Source organism: Daktulosphaira vitifoliae, unplaced genomic scaffold (genome assembly GCF_025091365.1).
Source record: "Daktulosphaira vitifoliae isolate Bord-2020 unplaced genomic scaffold, ASM2509136v1 Scaffold_5, whole genome shotgun sequence".
NCBI lineage: Eukaryota > Metazoa > Arthropoda > Insecta > Hemiptera > Phylloxeridae > Daktulosphaira > Daktulosphaira vitifoliae.
Window position 1 is genome coordinate 1,544,984 of NW_026099576.1, and position 17,674 is coordinate 1,562,657.

At 28.3% G+C, this 17,674-nt stretch overlaps 1 protein-coding gene across 5 annotated transcripts in view; it reads left to right on the plus strand.

Annotated features, from left to right (window-relative positions):
- LOC126908325 (probable E3 ubiquitin-protein ligase HECTD2) overlaps nucleotides 1-17,674 on the plus strand; it is a 123,477-nt gene that overhangs the window by 94,048 nt on the left and 11,755 nt on the right. For all 5 annotated transcript variants that reach the window (XM_050690260.1, XM_050690259.1, XM_050690261.1 and 2 more), the window contains one exon: nucleotides 14,884-14,958. In XM_050690260.1, the coding sequence (XP_050546217.1) occupies nucleotides 14,884-14,958 (75 nt within the window). The remainder of the gene's footprint in view (nucleotides 1-14,883; nucleotides 14,959-17,674) is intronic.

Genomic DNA, 17,674 nt, shown 5'->3' on the forward strand with positions numbered 1-17,674 from the left:
TAGTCATTTTCACCATGAAGACAAGTCCAGAGGTCAAATTTTTTTTTTTCAAATTAAAGTATATTACATTAACTTTAATTTAAGATATATATAAAAGTGTCAGTCTTTCCGGAACATTATCTAAAGTTAAGTGGAAAAAGTAAATTTTTTGTAAAAAAGTTACCATTTTGAAACTCTTCCTGTGGGCTGTTAAAGGGTCAAATGTTCACAAAAAGATATAAAATGATAGGTAAATATCTAAGGTATTTATAAAAAAAAAATTATATTGATTCGATCATTTTAAAAAAAGTTATGGCTCTTTTAAGTAAAAAAAATTGAAAAATTATCGAAAATTAGCGATTTTTAAATTTGTAATTTTTTGGGGGTTTTCCCCCGTTTACGGGGAACGAGGGAATTTTTTTCAACTTTTGAGGATAATGTCTTCGATAACATACGATTTGTGATCTTTTGACTTATTGTTCATCAAAATCGGTCCAGCGAGACCTGAGATTGAGCGTTCACAGACATAAAAAAAAATAATTAAAAAACACATCATAGTAAAATTAATACCTTCTCAGTTTCGCATTGAAGCTAAAAGCCGTAATCAATTTGTTTATGTAAAATTCAACAATTAAGAACCCATTGCCACGTCACTTTGAGAAACATATTTTTAAATTCCAGATTTCAATAGGCTGAATTTTTTCATCTCCCGAAAGTAGTAGTGTTTATTTTTTCTGTAGGAAGATCTGAGTTTGCTAATTTGCTTTTATAAATTATCAATTTACTTTGAATACGAGACTAATTTATTCACTAAAAACTAACCGTTTAAGCCGTGTTAAAAAAATAGGTTTCTATAAAATATAATAACAATAAAAACTTTATATGAATAGTGTACACTATTAAAACATGGCAATTAAATTTTTTCAAATATTGAAATTTTAGTGACAAAATATTCGGTTTGTCATAATGCAAAGCCGTATTTAGGGAGTCATTTGGAACATCAATAGCCTTTTCAAATCCGCAAGGGCAAATTTCAAATTCAAACCACCTAATTGTCAATATTGAGTCGAAAAAAATGTTTAGCTTCGATGCGAAGCTGAGAAGGTATTAATTTTACCATGATGTGTTTATTTATTTATTTTTTGTGTCTGTCACTACTTTTTCTCAGCTCTCACTGGACCGATTTCTTTCAACAATACGTCAAAGGATCACAAATCGTATTTAGTTGAAGATATTACCCTTAAAAATTTAAAAATTTTCTCTCGTTCCCCGCATATAGGGGAAATATCAAAAAAATTACAAATTTAAAAATCGATAAATTTTGTCATTTTTTTTTTCTTAAAACTTCCATAACTTTTTCAAAAATAAACAAATCAACATAATTTTTTTTATACTAAATTCTTAGATACTTTTCTTTCATTTTATATCATTTTTTTGAAAATCTAATACTTAACCTGCTCATTGGGGGGGATTTAAAATAGCAACTTTTTTACAAAAACTTACTTTTTCAACTTGATTTTTAAAAATGTTCCGGAAACACTGCGTCCTTTAAACATATATCAAATCAAAGGTTATGTCATATACTATAAAATGAAAAAAAAAAATTTGTCCCGACACTATATCTACTATGTGCAAATTGCTGTCGAAATTTAAAAAAAAATGTAATATTTGCGATAAAAATCACCTTCTATAAGGATTTTTTTTTTTTACTTAAAACTGCCATAACTTTTTCAAATATTAACAAATCAACATAATATTTTTTTATATTGAAACCTTAGGTAATTTCCTTTCGTTTGATATCATTTCTTTTGAAAATCTTACACTTATTCTGCTCACAAAGAGGATTTAAAATAGCAACTTTTTTACAAAAACTAACTTTTTAACTTAATTTTTGAAAATGTTCCGGAAATACTGCGTCCTTTAAACATATATCAAATTAAAGCTTATTTTATGTACTATAAAATGAAACAAAAAAAATTAGTCCCGACATTTTATCTTCTGCATGTAAACGGTTGCCATAGTTAAAAAAACACTATTTTTGTGTTAAAATTTTCGATTTTTAATTATGTAATAATTTTTTTACTCTATTTCTGTGTGCAACTACCAGACTATAATATTCAAAATTTTTTGGTAACATGTTGCTGTATAAATCATTTCTAAAAAACGGTAGCACAGTGGGGTCGCGGCTTAGTTGAGACATTGTATAGTTGGGTCCAGTATAGATTTAATCTGACAGTGATTAAAATCACTATCATAAGAAACGCTTCGATGCAAATCTGTAGATAGTGTTTAATTTTAAAAAATTGATGGATAATTGCAAAAGCAACATCAACTTCTATTAAAATAAAATACAAAATCCATAATGTTCATACAAAAATAGCATATTTTTGAATACGGTAGCCATTTGCGTATAGAAGATAGGTCGTCGGGACAAATTTTTTTTTTCATTTTGTAGTACATAAAATAACCTTTAATTTTATATATGTTTAAAGGACGCAGTATTTCCGGAACATTTTCAAAAATTAAGTTGAAAAAGTTATATTTTGTAAAAAAGTTGCTATTTTAAATCCCCCCTGTGAGCAGAATAAGTGTTAGATTTTCAAAAAAAATTATATCAAATGAAAGGGAAATATATAAGGTTTCAATACTAAAAAATATTATTTTTATTTGTTCATTTTTGAAAAAGTAATGGCAGTTTTAAGTACAATAAACATCCCGATAAAAGATAATTTTTATCGCAAACATTACATGTTATGTAATTAACTTTATGGAGAAAAGTAATGGAGCTTTTCCGAACTTAGCCATTGCTCCTAGAATTTTTTTATGAGTCCCAATAACTTAATATACTACAGAACACAGAATAAATACAAGAAATTAAAATTGAGTGTTGAAAATTACGTTGTTTATGGATTTTCCATAATACGCAAATTGTAAATTTTGTAAATTCTATAAGTAGCGTTAAAATTATTTCTCCATCATAAAATTTTCACCAGACGTTTAATTTGCCTAAAGGAAAGTACTATGTAAATTTGAAAAAAATTCGTTCAGTCACTTTTGTGTAATGAGATGATAAAGTTGGCTATTTTCAGCAAACCTTGCATGTTCAAGACCGTAAAACGATACAAAAAAAATTATATATCGAATCAAATATGATATGGATTAAAAGAACATTACTAAAAGTTTCTGAAAAGAAAAAAAAAATTTTAATTAAAAAATTTTTTGTCCTTCAAATTTTGCTATTAAAATACTGCAAAATTTAAAAAATTTAAATCAAAATTTCGATGATCAAAAAAATTCAAAATTTATAAACTTAAGAATAAAATTGAAGTACTATTTAATATGAGTAAAACAGTGCTAGTTCCACAGTGATAGCTTATTTGGATGTGAAGTTATAGGCTCTAGAACATAGGCTGTTTTTTCATGTTTTTAATTATAAAAAATGCACTATCTGGTAAAAAAACAATAATAAAAAAAAAAAAATATTATTTTTGTTGTCAATGACCTTTAAGAAGTCTATGATATAAATTTCATAAATTTCTGAACTATACCAGCACACACATTAGGTGATTTCACATGGAATGACTCACATAGAAGATAAGATGTTGGGACAAATTTTTTTTTTTTCATTTGATAGTATATAACATAACCTTTGATTTAATATATGTTTAAAGGACGCAGTATTTCCGGAACATTTTCAAAAATTAAGTTGAAAAAGTTAATTTTTGTAAAAAAGTTGCCATTTTAAATCCCCCCTAATGAGCAGGTTAAGTGATAGATTTTCAAAAAAATGATATCAAATGAAAGGAAAAGATATAAGGTTTTATTAAAAAAAAATATTATGTTGGTTTGTTGATTTTTGAAAGAGTTATGGAAGTTTTAAGAAAAAAAAGTGAATAAATTTCAAAAATTAGCGATTTTTAAATTTGTAATTTTTTTGGATATTTCCCCCATTTGCGGGGAACGAGGGAATTTTTTTCAATTTTTAAGGGTAATGTCTTCAACTAGANTACGAGGGAATTTTTTTCAATTTTAATGGGTAATGTCTTCAACTAGATACGATTTGTGATCTTTTGACGTATTTTTGAAAGAAATCGGTCCAGTGAGAGCTGAGAAAAAGTGGCAACAGACACAAAAAAAAAAAAAACACATCATAGCAAAACCAATACCTTCTTAACTTTGCATCGAAGCTAAATTAATTATGATTGTTAAATTTGAGTTGGCTTAAATAGCTATTTTTTCGTGCGTCGAGAGCAACGAACAGTTGCTGAGTCGAGAATACTTGTGTCTCTCACGCTAAGGGTACGAGGTTCGAATCCGTCTGTACCAATTAATATTTTGCATTTTTTTTAAGATAGAATAAAATTTTTAAATCATTTGATATTTATCTCATTTAGATTCAATAACCTCAATAGATATAAAGTATTCTATCACTATAGTCTCCCCTCGTGAGAAGAAATTTATATTCATGTTAATATTATTTTACTATGTAGTTTTTTTTGTGGCTACGATTTATTTTGCTAACCCTCACTAGACCTACTATTTCAACGATACGTCAAATGATTACAATTCGTATTTAATTTAAGTTATGACTCTTAAAAATCGAAAAAATATTCCTTATTCAAATAAAAAGTAGCTTAACCAGCTTTTTCCATACAAACAATTAAAATCATTAATTTCTAATATTCTTAAAGTATTTATTGTCGAATTAGATTTGATATGATAAAAGTATTCAACTACAAAAGTAAATAATTTTACTTTATAATTTATTAATTTTTTAACTCTATTTATGTGTGCTACTACCAGTCTATAATATGCCAAATTTTTTAGTAATATGTTGCTATATAAATCATAAATTTAAAAAAAAAAATGATTTTTAGTTTCACCTGAATTTAATGATGGATTTTTACAATTATAATCAAATATTATAATACGCTCAATTGAGTAAATCTTTTTAACAACTTTTTTTTATTAGTTCTTTTAGTTAAAGTAAATCAAAATTAATTAAGTTCTAAATAGGCCAGTCAATAAAGGAAAAATGGCGGAAAAAATTCCCAACCAAATTTTTTTTTTTCTAAAAGTTGATTTAAGATATGTATAATGACATACTAAAAGTCCTCATCGATTGGACTTGAGCTTTTTTTTTACAGCCTCGCAAAAGTTCAAAAATATGAGCTTTTTTAATTTTTTCAAAAAATATTTAACTTACAAAAAAAAAGTTTCGTACAAAAGTTGTTTAAAAGACAATTTTAAACAAAAATTGTATCTTATATTTTTTCATTTAAACAAATATTTTTCGAGTTACATTACATTTAATATGAGTACTAAAATTTATTTTCCAATTTTTTTCATTTTACGGCTACTTTTTATCATGTTATACTTACATTAGACACAATGTTATAAATGTTTATGTGTGTATGTGTGAGTTTATTTATTTAGAGTATCATTAAAGTGTAGTGTATATTAAGATACAACCGATAGAGTAGGAAATTGATTTGACGCTATATTGTTTAAACCCAACTAAACGCTAAATTGTACATTCCCAAACAACAATTATATTATGTCAATTGCCACCGGAATTTCTGCTAATAATAAAGATAATTGTCATTAAACGGCCTTTAGTTAGGTGCTGGAGCTAGTAAAAATTGTGGCTGCCGAAAAACAGGGCTTAAATGTTCTATTATATGTGAACATTGCAAAGGTCAATGGCGTACAAATTCAATAGAAATAAAGATCGAAGATTAAGAAAATTATACTTTTGTTGAATATATATTCTATCAAAATTTAGAATGGGAAAATGAATAAGAAATTTTGTAAAAAAATTTGTTTTGATACATTTGTCAAATAACTTTATAGTAGAGAAATCCTCCATCGATTACATACTTTGCACTATTAATGCATATAACTTGTATTTAGGATATAAATAAGTAAATNACACTATTATAGCATATAACTTGTATTTAGGATATAAATAAGTAAATAGGAGATCATGTAGCTTTTGTAATAATCCATTAAAATTTTAAAATTTAACATTATCTACAGATCTGCATCAAGGCGTTGTTTTTTGATAATGATTTAAATCACTGTCATATATCATTTATACTGCACCCAATTATACACACTGTGCCGAGACACTGCTGGTTTTTTTTTTTTTTAATAGCGATTAGTTGAAATAGTAGCAAGGGGTTTACTTTAATTATTTCATTATTAATTTTAACAATAGAAGTTATTGAAGAACAGTTATAAGTTTAGTCGACCTTTTAAGATTTATATCATGAAAGTTATTATCCACCATTGAATTTAATAGAACAAGACCAATTTTAGACACTTTGAGACAATTAATTTTATGATGACCAGAAATTCTGGCTGGGTTGACAAAAGATAACATGAGGTAAGTGAAATGAGGAGATCAGTGACAATAGGCGAGAGTGTGAATGGGGAGATAGAAAGTTTTAAGTATTTAGGATCAATAGTGCAAAAGAGCAGTGGTATTGACGAGAATGTAAGACACAGGATTAAGTGCGGGTGGTTGAAGTAGAGAGAAGAGTCTGGTGTCTTGTGCGATAAAAGAATCCCAATGAGGCTAAAAGATAAGTTCTACAAAATTGTAGTGAGACCAGCTATGATGTATGGTTCAGAGCGGTTAATAGGAAAGTAGAGCAGAGAATTAGTGTAGCAGAGATGAAAATGCTTAGTTGGATGAGTGGTGTGACTAGAGAAGATAGGATAAGGAACGAGCATATAAGAGGAAGTATAAGTGTAGCGTCAATCGTTGATAAGATGACAAAAAATAGACTTAGATTGTTTAGTCATGTTATGATGAGAGAAGAATGTGAAGCTGTAATTACAGTTATAGAAATTAATTTTGAAGGAAGAGATAGAGGAAGACAAAAAAGGCGATTGAGGGATGTTATTGAATGCGATATGAGGACAGCTGATGTGAGCGTAAAAGATGTGGGAGATCGTGTCAAGTGGAAGTTTAGGATGAGTGTGGCCGACCCCAAGTAGTTGGGATTAAGGTAAAGAAAAAGAAAAAGATTAGTAGAAATTCCGGTGGCAATAGACATAATATAATTGTTGTTTGGGAATGTACAATTTAGCGTTTAGTTGGGTTTAAACAATATAGCGTCAAATCAATTTCCTACTCTATCGGTTGTATCTTAATATACACTACACTTTAATGATACTCTAAATAAATAAACTCACACATACACACATAAACATTTATAACATTGTGTCTAATGTAAGTATAACATGATAAAAAGTAGCCGTAAAATGAAAAAAATTGGAAAATAAATTTTAGTACTCATATTAAATGTAATGTAACTCGAAAAATATTTGTTTAAATGAAAAAATATAAGATACAATTTTTGTTTAAAATTGTCTTTTAAACAACTTTTGTACGAAACTTTTTTTTGTAAGTTAAATATTTTTTGAAAAAATTAAAAAAGCTCATATTTTTGAACTTTTACGAGGCTGTAAAAAAAAAGCTCAATTCCAAGCTTGANACGAGGCTGTAAAAAAAAAAGCTCAAGTCCAATCGATGAGGACTTTTAGTATGTCATTATACATATCTTAAATCAACTTTTAGAAAAAAAATAATTTGGTTGGGAATTTTTTCCGCCATTCGCCAAAATTACTCCTTCGTTGACTGGCCTAAAATATTTCCATTGTAAAATCTTTTTACACACCAAAAGTTAATTAGAAATGATTACTATGATTTCTATTTAAGTGATCTATTACGATAATGTAAAAAAAATTGAACTTTTCTGATAAATGTACTGTAAATAGTAATTATAGATTGTAGCGATATTCAACATTTTTTTTTTTTGTTATTTGAATTACTCTGTATTTTATAATAATTCATTTGGATCACTCTGTATATACAATTTTTTTAAAATGCTCTGATTTGACTTATTTCTGCATTAGTAGCAAACTCTAACCATGTAGATCTTAAAAACATATCGATTGTAGCGATATTCAACATTTTTTTTTTTTTGTCATTTGAATTACTCTGTATTTTTACATTTTTCATTTGGATCACTCTATTTAATAATGTGAATTTCAAACTTGCAAATTGAGCTAAAAGTTATGGTAATAACTCCATTTTTTTTTTTTTATTAAAACTTTCACTTTGAAGGACAAAAAAAGAAGGTTCAAAATGATTTCTTATAACATATTAAAAATCAAAATCAATAATAATTTGAAAACAATTTATTTTAAAAATTACATAATATATAATTAAAAGAATTACTAATCTGGGTATAATTAAGGAAATAGAAGTTAATGTTGCTTCTTTCTATAATTTTTTTAGAATTTTTTAATCCTTTATCTACAGATTTGCATCGAAGCGTTTCTTATGATAGTGATTTTAATCACTGTCAGAATAAATCTATACTGGACCTAACTATGCAATGTCCCCACTATGCCGTGACCCCACTGTGCTGGGTTTTTTTTAGATTAAAAATATTGGCAATGTAGTATATTATAAACCATTTACAATTTTATTTTTTATATTATTGTTTGCTAATACTATAAATATTTCTGTGTAGTCGGTTAAATGTTCTTTAGAAGTGTTATTTTCTTTTTAGTTTTATTGTATTATTGTTTTTACTATAATTAATTTCAATGTAAACATAATTATACTTATTGATTGACTTAGTATTAAGCGTATTTCATTTTTTGTCTTTTACTGCATTCATAACTAAAAATTGTATAATTCTGAAAGCAATAGTTATGCCAGGAATTTATATAGTGTAGTTTTTTAAATAACATTGGATATAATTTATTTGTAATAAATTTCCAAGTGAAAGGTTACAAATATATAAAAATCAAATTAATTGGCCGCAACGAGAAATTTGTAACTTTCATGGCGTTTTACAAAATTATAAGTAAAGGGTCGCCAACCTACTGGGCGAGACAGTATATTGTCGGACCACAGTAGGATTTTTTTCTTTTTTTTTTTTTTTTAAAAATTAACTTTTTTATATTAAAACAATTAGACAAAAAATATATAATTAATAAACATTAAAGTTGATGTCCGTTGAGTCGTTGATAGTAGATGTACACCAAAACCTCGTGACAGTTGTCACATAACCATATTAATGAGGGATGACTTTATACAAGGCCGTTGCCCGTACCTTATAAACTAGGGGAGTAGATTTTTGAAAGGAGAAGAAAAAATACACGAGTCCATTGAAGATGGAACACGCAAAAAAAAGAAAAAACAGATGATGGTTAAGTTAAATTAAGGGGACTTTATTAAGCAAAAAAAAAACAAAAAAAAAAAAGTTACTACGAGGCAAAAAACCGAATGGTCAAAAAACCTCGTCTATAAATTAAAGGGGAACAAAGAAAGAGAAAAAAAAAAAAAGATATTAATAAAAAAAAATAGTTACACCTACACTTTTATTGTTAGAGAATACGATGAACGTCTTCGGGTACCCGCCGGCTATTAATCGCGGTATTGCCGCTAAGCACGGCGGGTATACGTCCCAAGTAAGCGACTGGTTTCTGGCAGTTAGGCTTAGCTTGCAAGACGTTGGGACACCCCGGAATAAAATGCACTACGTCACCACATTGTACCAATAATATATACATCACCCAATAAAATATGATATAAAACCTATAAAAAGTCACAAAAAAAATATATATAACATGACAGGTGGTCTTGTACACGCCTGTCATGTTGCGGGACCTAAATAAAAAAAAATATAAGGACACCTACAAAAAAAAATATATAAAAAAAATTTGCAACACGTGCTTATGGCACGGCGCACAAAAAAAATAATCTGGCTCAAAAACATTAAAACAAAACTTATACGTTACCAGCCCCGAAGGGCTACAGAAAATGAGGCAGGCTCAACCGACGCCAATTAAAAAAAAATCACATGATATAAAGAATAGCGGGCACTCACGACAAAAAATATATATAAAATTAAAATGTTGCAGCGCACACAACAAAAAAGAAAAAAAACTTACGCTACGGACGGGAAATAGTGCGACCAGTTCCGACTATGGCTATTCCCCGACAACCCGTCCGACGATTGACCCGGCGGTCCGTTGGCGACCAAACGGCTAGCCTTTAGAGTAGGGGTCAAAAAATAACTAAATACCCAGTGCCGGAAATTATTAAAAACAATTTAAATCATATGGCGACAATGTATGCGGTGAGCAGTGCAAATGACGTTCAAGATAGGAAAGGAGCGGGGTGAATGTACACACAAATGCCGTCCATGAACCGGTCCGAAGTAGTACACAGCTGACTATCTCGCACGCGCATAAACAAATCACATCACCTTATCATGATAATTTTACCAACAAACGCCGTCGCAGTCCGCATTCGGCTCAACACAAATATATATATACAAATAGACAAAAAAAAACAACCAGATACTTTTGTCACGTTACAGAAACCCCCCTGAGAAGATTTGGAGTGCAACAACAAAACTTCTCAAAAGACAGTAAACGTGATAAAAAAATATCTTAGATGACTAGCAATAAAAAGAAATTAGCTTATAGCATCAGCCGACTTGTATCTTCGGAGAAAAATAACATTAAACGTGCCTTTGACACGTCCTGACAAAGGACAAGTTACCACATACGAATTATTTTGTTTAATTTCCGAAACCACAAAAGGACCATCGTAAAGCAAAAAGAATTTTCCAATAAGCTTGTCAACTCCAGAGCTGAGTTTATGAGTTCGCACTAAAACTCGATCGCCAATATGGAATGATATCGCTGGTCCTTTGCGATCATGTCGCCGCTTCCGCTGTTCGGCTTTTGAAATTTGGATTTCACGAGCCATAATAATCTTTCGCTCTTGAGGCACTGTGTGACACGGAGGAAATTCAATGATATTATTGATAAGGGTCTTTTCTTCTGTATTGTCGAATAAACTCGCTGGTGTGAACCCAGTAGATTCATGGATAGTATGATTAAGCACCCACTCAATATATGATAAATATCGGGGCCATTCGGTATGGTATTGGTGACAATAAGTTCTAAATAAACGTCCCAATTCACGCATCACTCATTCAGACGGATTAGACTGCGGATGGTATACACTTGTATGTGTAGGTGGAATGCCAAGTTCAGATAGACGCGATTGCCACAAACGGCTACTGAACTGTTTACCATGATCAGAGACTATGATTTTTGGTTTACCGTGCGAGGGTATGTAGTCTTTAATGATTCGATTAAGGGTAGCTGANGTCTTTAATGATATGTAGTCTTTAATAATAAATATGGACTATTCTATCCATATTGGTAAATACACAAAAATCTCTCAGAACACCTACACATTTCCTGGCTCCAACATGACCATATAATTCATGAAATTTAATGATCACTTTAGTAATTAAATTATTGGGTAAACAGATTAACCAAGATTCATTTGATTTAGACCTTCGACGGAATAAAATGTTGTTAAAGATCATATAATAATCAGAGAATACTGGAATGTGGGACGACGTAGATAATTTTGTTATGACGGCATTCAATTTAGANAACGACGTAGATAACCTGTTATGACGGCATTCAATTTAGAATCAGACCGTTGGTGTACATCAACATTTTTGAGTAGTTCAATAATGTCAGCTGAAAGTTTTGGGGGCGCTTCGACTTTTAAACTCATCAATCTAGGCATAGGTTCTTCAACTATTTCATCACGACCAACAGGGCTACGCGAGAGAGCATCAATTACATTTTGAGTCCCAGGACAATGAACAATATTTAAATCGTACTCTTGCAATAATAAAGTCCAACGCGTTAACCGAGCGTTTCGCAAACGACATTTAAATAGAAACACAAGAGCCTGATGATCTGTAATTACATTCACACGATGTCCCAATAAAAATACACGAAATTTCGTACAAGCAAACACAATTGACAACAGTTCCATTTCCGTAATAGAATAATTTTTCTCCGCAGCATTAAGTNTTCAGTGATCTATATACAAATAGACAAAAGAAAAACAACTAGATACTTTTGTCATGTTACACAAGAATAGTTACTAAAGTTAAATCTATGTTTTTAGTTAAAGAACTTTAATAAATGTTAAATAAATTCGAACATATAATAAAATTAGATATTAAATATAATATTTAAAATAATACAATTAACATAATGTATACTAATTTATTCTTTATATTGTGTTAGTAATAACTATATTTGATTAAATAATAATATATTTATCAAATTAGTTATTAAATTTGGCTTTGTATTGTAATAAAAATAATGTACATCAATAATAATGAAACTTAGGCAAGTTATTATACCCAATTAGAGGTCATAAACTTATTTGGGGGCCTTGAGCCTCACCTAAAATTAATTATACTACACAAAATCTACTTACTTTGTTTTAAACAAAACATATTTTAGTGTCATTAATGACATTNATCACTGTCAGATTAAATCTATCTGGACCCAACTATGCAATGTCTCCACTATGCCGCAACCCCACTGTGCTACCGTTTTTTAACTTTAAATTACTATAAATTTTTGAAAAATGTAAGGATCAATACAATTTATTCATTAAGAATGAAATACTATGAGAAATACTATTTATATATATATATCTTTCAACCGAAATACTTTTTTTTTTTAAATTGGAATATTTTCCATTATACAGGGGTAGTTTAAATTTTTGAAAATACGAGTAAAAAGTAGAACTTTTTCAAATTAACTTTTGAAAATGTTCCGGAAATACTCCGAGCTTTAAATGTATGTCCAATTGAATCTTACAATAAATACCATAAGTTCAAAAAAAATATTTGTCCCGTCAACTTTTCTTCCTATAAGAAAATGGCCGACGAATTTATCGAAAAATGTAATTTTTATGTAAAAATCACTGTTTAACATGAAATATTTTAAAACTTACCTGCCATCACTTTTTTAAAAATTAACAAACAAAAATAATTTTTTTTGTTATATTGAAATCTTAGATATTTTTATTTCATTTGATATAATATTTTTGAAAATCTGACTCTAAACCTGCCCGCAGGAGGGAATTAAAAAAAAAAAATGTTTTCACACATTTTTACCTTAAATTAAAACTTATATTATACAGAGTGTTCAGTAAGTCAGGAAACGGGTTTCTATTGTTCTCATTGTTACAAACAATGCGTGTAAGTTTTATCAACTCGGCAACCGTACGTCGATACCGGCGTTGAAAAAATTGGCTATTTAAGTTAGTTCAAATTTCAAAGTTATTTTTCTCGACTTAAAAGAAGCAAACAAATTTAAATAAGTTTAACTTTCTATGCTATATTAATTTTTTATTTATATAATATTTATGAAAATCTGTACTCCCCTTGTCAGGTATTTTAAAATAAAATAAAATACAAAACCCAAAATTTTAACATAAATATAGCATATTTTTGAATACGGTAGTCATTTACCATGAAGACAAATCCAGAGGGGTCAAATTTTTTTTTTTAAATTAAAGTATATTACATAAGCTTTAATTTAAGATATATATAAAAGTGTCAGTATTTCTGGAATACTTTCAAAAATTAAATTGAAAATGTCCTAGTTTGAATACGCATCCGATTTATAAAAAAAAGCGTGTCAGATGAAAGGGGTATATAAAAATTATAAAAAAATAATAATACTGATCCATACATTTTTCCAAAAGTTATAGCAATATAAATTTAAAAATATAAAATCGAGAATTTTTTCACGGATATCGTACGTTTTTCTTTAACTTGATGTCCGTTTTCACGGATATTTTGTCATAAGACAAGTCCATTGGTCAAATTTTTTTTTTCAAATTAATGTATATTACATATGCTTTAATTTATGATATATATTTTAATTTATGATATATATATATATATATAAAAGTGTCATTCTTTCCAGAACATTTTCAAAAGTTAAGTTGAAAAAGTTCTACTTTCTATATGCATTTTTAAAGGTTCAAACCCCCCTGTATAAAGTGTCAAATGTTCACAAAAATATATAAAATGATAGGTAAATACTTAAGGCGTCTAAAAAAATAAATATATAATCATTCGGTTATTTTTAAAAAAGTTATGGCAATTTTAAGTAAAAAAAAATTGAAAAAATGTTGAAAATTAGCGATTTTTAAACATGTAATTTTTTGGGGGATTTCCACCGTTTACGGTGAATGAGGGAATTTTTTTCAAATTTTGAGGATAATGTCTTCGACTAGATACGATTTATGATCTTTGACATATTTTTCATCAAAATTGGTCCAGCGAGAGCTAAGATTGAGCATATACAGACAAAAAAAACACATCATAGTAAAATTAATACCTTCTCAGCTTCGCATCGAAGTTAAAATATTAAAAACCTAAATTATAGAAAATAATCCAAATTAGAATTAAATTGGGCGATAACAGCTTTTGAATGACTTCTTCAGAAATTATAACCATTTAAAACCTATGTAAAGCGTGAATTGTGACGCGGTTGCATCGCCACACGAGTTTGACTACTGGATGGCGCCTGCAACACAGCTACTCTTTCTCGTCCTATAGGTCACGTTTCGTCTGGTTACTACAGCCGACGGGAACCGCCGGACAAGTTAACCATGGAAACCGGATTGATTCTGGATCAAAACTTGTTATTCTCTAGTAAATTCATCCTATAAACAATTGAACAAATCTCTCATGTTTTTAATAAACCAACAATGTAACTAGAATATTGTTCTAGAGAATAAAGTATACATAAGACAAATTTCACTTCCTTTTTGAAATAAAAATAAATTTTCTTTACAATATTATTTTTTTTTCTCTGAGAAAATTTATCCTTCTAAGACCTTCCTTTAAGAAAGATACAGGAAAGCAATTAAGAAAGTTCACATACTGTTTTTAAACACAAAATATAAAGATGCAAAATACAGTAAATACTTTTAATATTCAATAGCATTATCTTTTTGTGTCACAGGATATAGCTCAAAGCTTGCAAGAACTTTTAAAATACGAAGGAAATGTTGAAGATGACATGGGACTCACGTTTCAGGTAATTTGTTGGAACTTTTTTATTTCACTGCATCTTAATTCTAAATAACCTTTATTAGCATCGATGCGAAGCTGAGAAGATATTAATTTTACTATTTTTTTTTTTTTTGTGTCTGTCACTACTTTTTCTCAGCTCTCACCGAATCGATTTCTTTTAACGATACGTCAAAAGATCACAAAGCGTATCTAGTCGAAGACATTACCCTCAAAAATTGAAAAAAAATCCCTCGTTCCCCATAAAAAGGGAAAATCTCAAAAAAAATTACAAATTTAAAAATAGCTAATTTTTTCAATTTTTTTACTTAAAACTGCCTTTACTTTTTCAAAAATGAACAAATCAATACAATTTTTTTTTATAGACACCTGAGATACTTACCTATCATTTTGTATATTTTATTTGTATATCTGATCCTTTACCTGCCTACAGGATGGATTCAAATTGACAACTTTTACACAAATAATTAACTTTTTCAACATAACTTTTGAAAGTATTCCGGAAAGTCTGACACTTCTATATATATCTTAAATAAAAGCTAATAAAATACACTTTATTATGGAAAAAAAAAATTTCGGACTTTATTTTGTCTTCACGGTGAAAATGGCTATCGAATACTTTTGTTGTGTGGAAATTCTCAATTTCATATTTTACATATTTAATTTTATATATCTATAACTTATCCAAAAATTTATAGATCAAAACAATTTTTTTATGAGAAATAATATTTACATACCTCTTTTATTCGACATACTTTTTTTTTTAATCAGACCCATTTCCATTATATATTATATATATAATACAGCTTTGCATTGAAGCGTTTTTGATGATAGTGATTTTAATCACTGTCAGATATCATCTATACTGGACCTAACTATGCTACTTCCCTACTTTGCCGCAACCCTACTGCGCCGAGGTTTTTTGTTTATTATTATTTTTTTTGTTGATTATATACTCGTTTTATATTGATTAGTAATAATCACAAAAAGTAGAGGTAATAGAAAAATTCGATTTACAGATTCTAAAATCGGTTCAATAATGAATTTCGAAAAATATATTTTAGTCCATAATGAAAATTTCTTATAGACCAGTGTAACATGTTAATTTATGAGTAACAAATATTTTTTTCTGTTTAATTATCTAGCCGTTTTATTATGTAAATGTATGTCATTGAAGTAAGTATATATATATATATATATATATATATATATATAAATACTCTTACGACACTTTATTTATTGACAGATAAAAACGCTTCGATGCAAATCTTTAAACAATGTTTAATTTTAAAAAATTGGTGGACTATTCCAAAAGCTACATGTTCTCCTATTTTCTTATTTATATCCTGATTAAGATAAAGTATGACGAATGAAAGATGTATATAAATACTACTTCTCATAAAAAAATTGTATTGATCCATACACTTTTCAAAAAGTTATAGCATTATACAATTAAAAATGTAAAATATGAAATCGAGAATTTTAACACAAAAATAGACTAGGTAGCTATTTTCACCGTGAAGTTCAAAATTTTTTTTTTAATATCCAAGTATATTACATTAGTTTTAATTAAGATATATATAAAAGTTTCAGACTTTCCGGAAAACTTTCAAAAGTTAAGCTAAAAGAGTAAATTTATTGTGAAAAAGTTGACATTTTGAATCCATCCTGTGTATAGGTCAAATTTATAAAAAAAATAGGTAAATACCTCACGTATCTTAAAAAAACAATTATATTTATTTGTACATTTTTAAAAAAGTCATAGCAATTTAAGTAAAAAAAATTGAAAAATTTTCGAAAATTAGCGATTTTTAAATTTGTAATTTTTTGGAGGTTCCCTCCATTTACGGGGAACGAGGGAAATTTTTTCAATTTTTGAGGGTAATATCTTCGCCTAGATACGATTTGTGATCTTTTGGCATATCTTTAAAAGAAATCGGTTCGATGAGAGCTGAGAAAAATTTGTAACAGACACAAAAAAAAAAAACAAAAAACCCAGCACAGGGGGGTCGTGGCACAGTGGTGACGTAGCATAGTTGGATCAAGTATAATGATATCTGACAGTGATTAAAATCACTATCAAAAATAAACGCTTCGATGCAAATCTTTAGATAGTGTTTAATTTTAAAAAAATTGGTGTTTTATTCCAAAAGCTACTTGATCTGCTGGTTCCTTATTAATATCTCGATTAAGATAAAGTATGTCGAATGAAAAAGGGTTTATTAAAAAATATTATTTCTCATAAAAAAATTGTGTGTATACATACACTTTTCAATAAGTTATAGCATTATAAAGTTAAATATAATATAAATAATAAAATCGAGAATTTTCACACGAAAATAGCATTCGGTAGCCGTTTTCACCATGAAGACAAGTCCAGAGGTCAAATTTTTTTTTTTCAAATTAAAGTACATTACATTAGCTTTAATTTAAGATATATATAAAAGTGTCAGACCTTCCGGAACATTTTCAAAAGTTAAGTTGAAAAAGTTAATTTTTTGTGAAAAAGTTGTCTATTTAAATCCCCCCCTGAGGGCAGATAAAGGGTCAAATTTACAAAAAAAATATATAAAATAATAGGTAAAAACATCAAACATCTATGAAAAAAAAATTATGTTGATTTGTTTATTATTGAAAAAGTTATGGCAGTTTTTAGTAAAAAAAATTGAAAAAATTTCGAAAATTAGCGATTTTTAAATTTGTAATTTTTTTGGAGGTTTCCC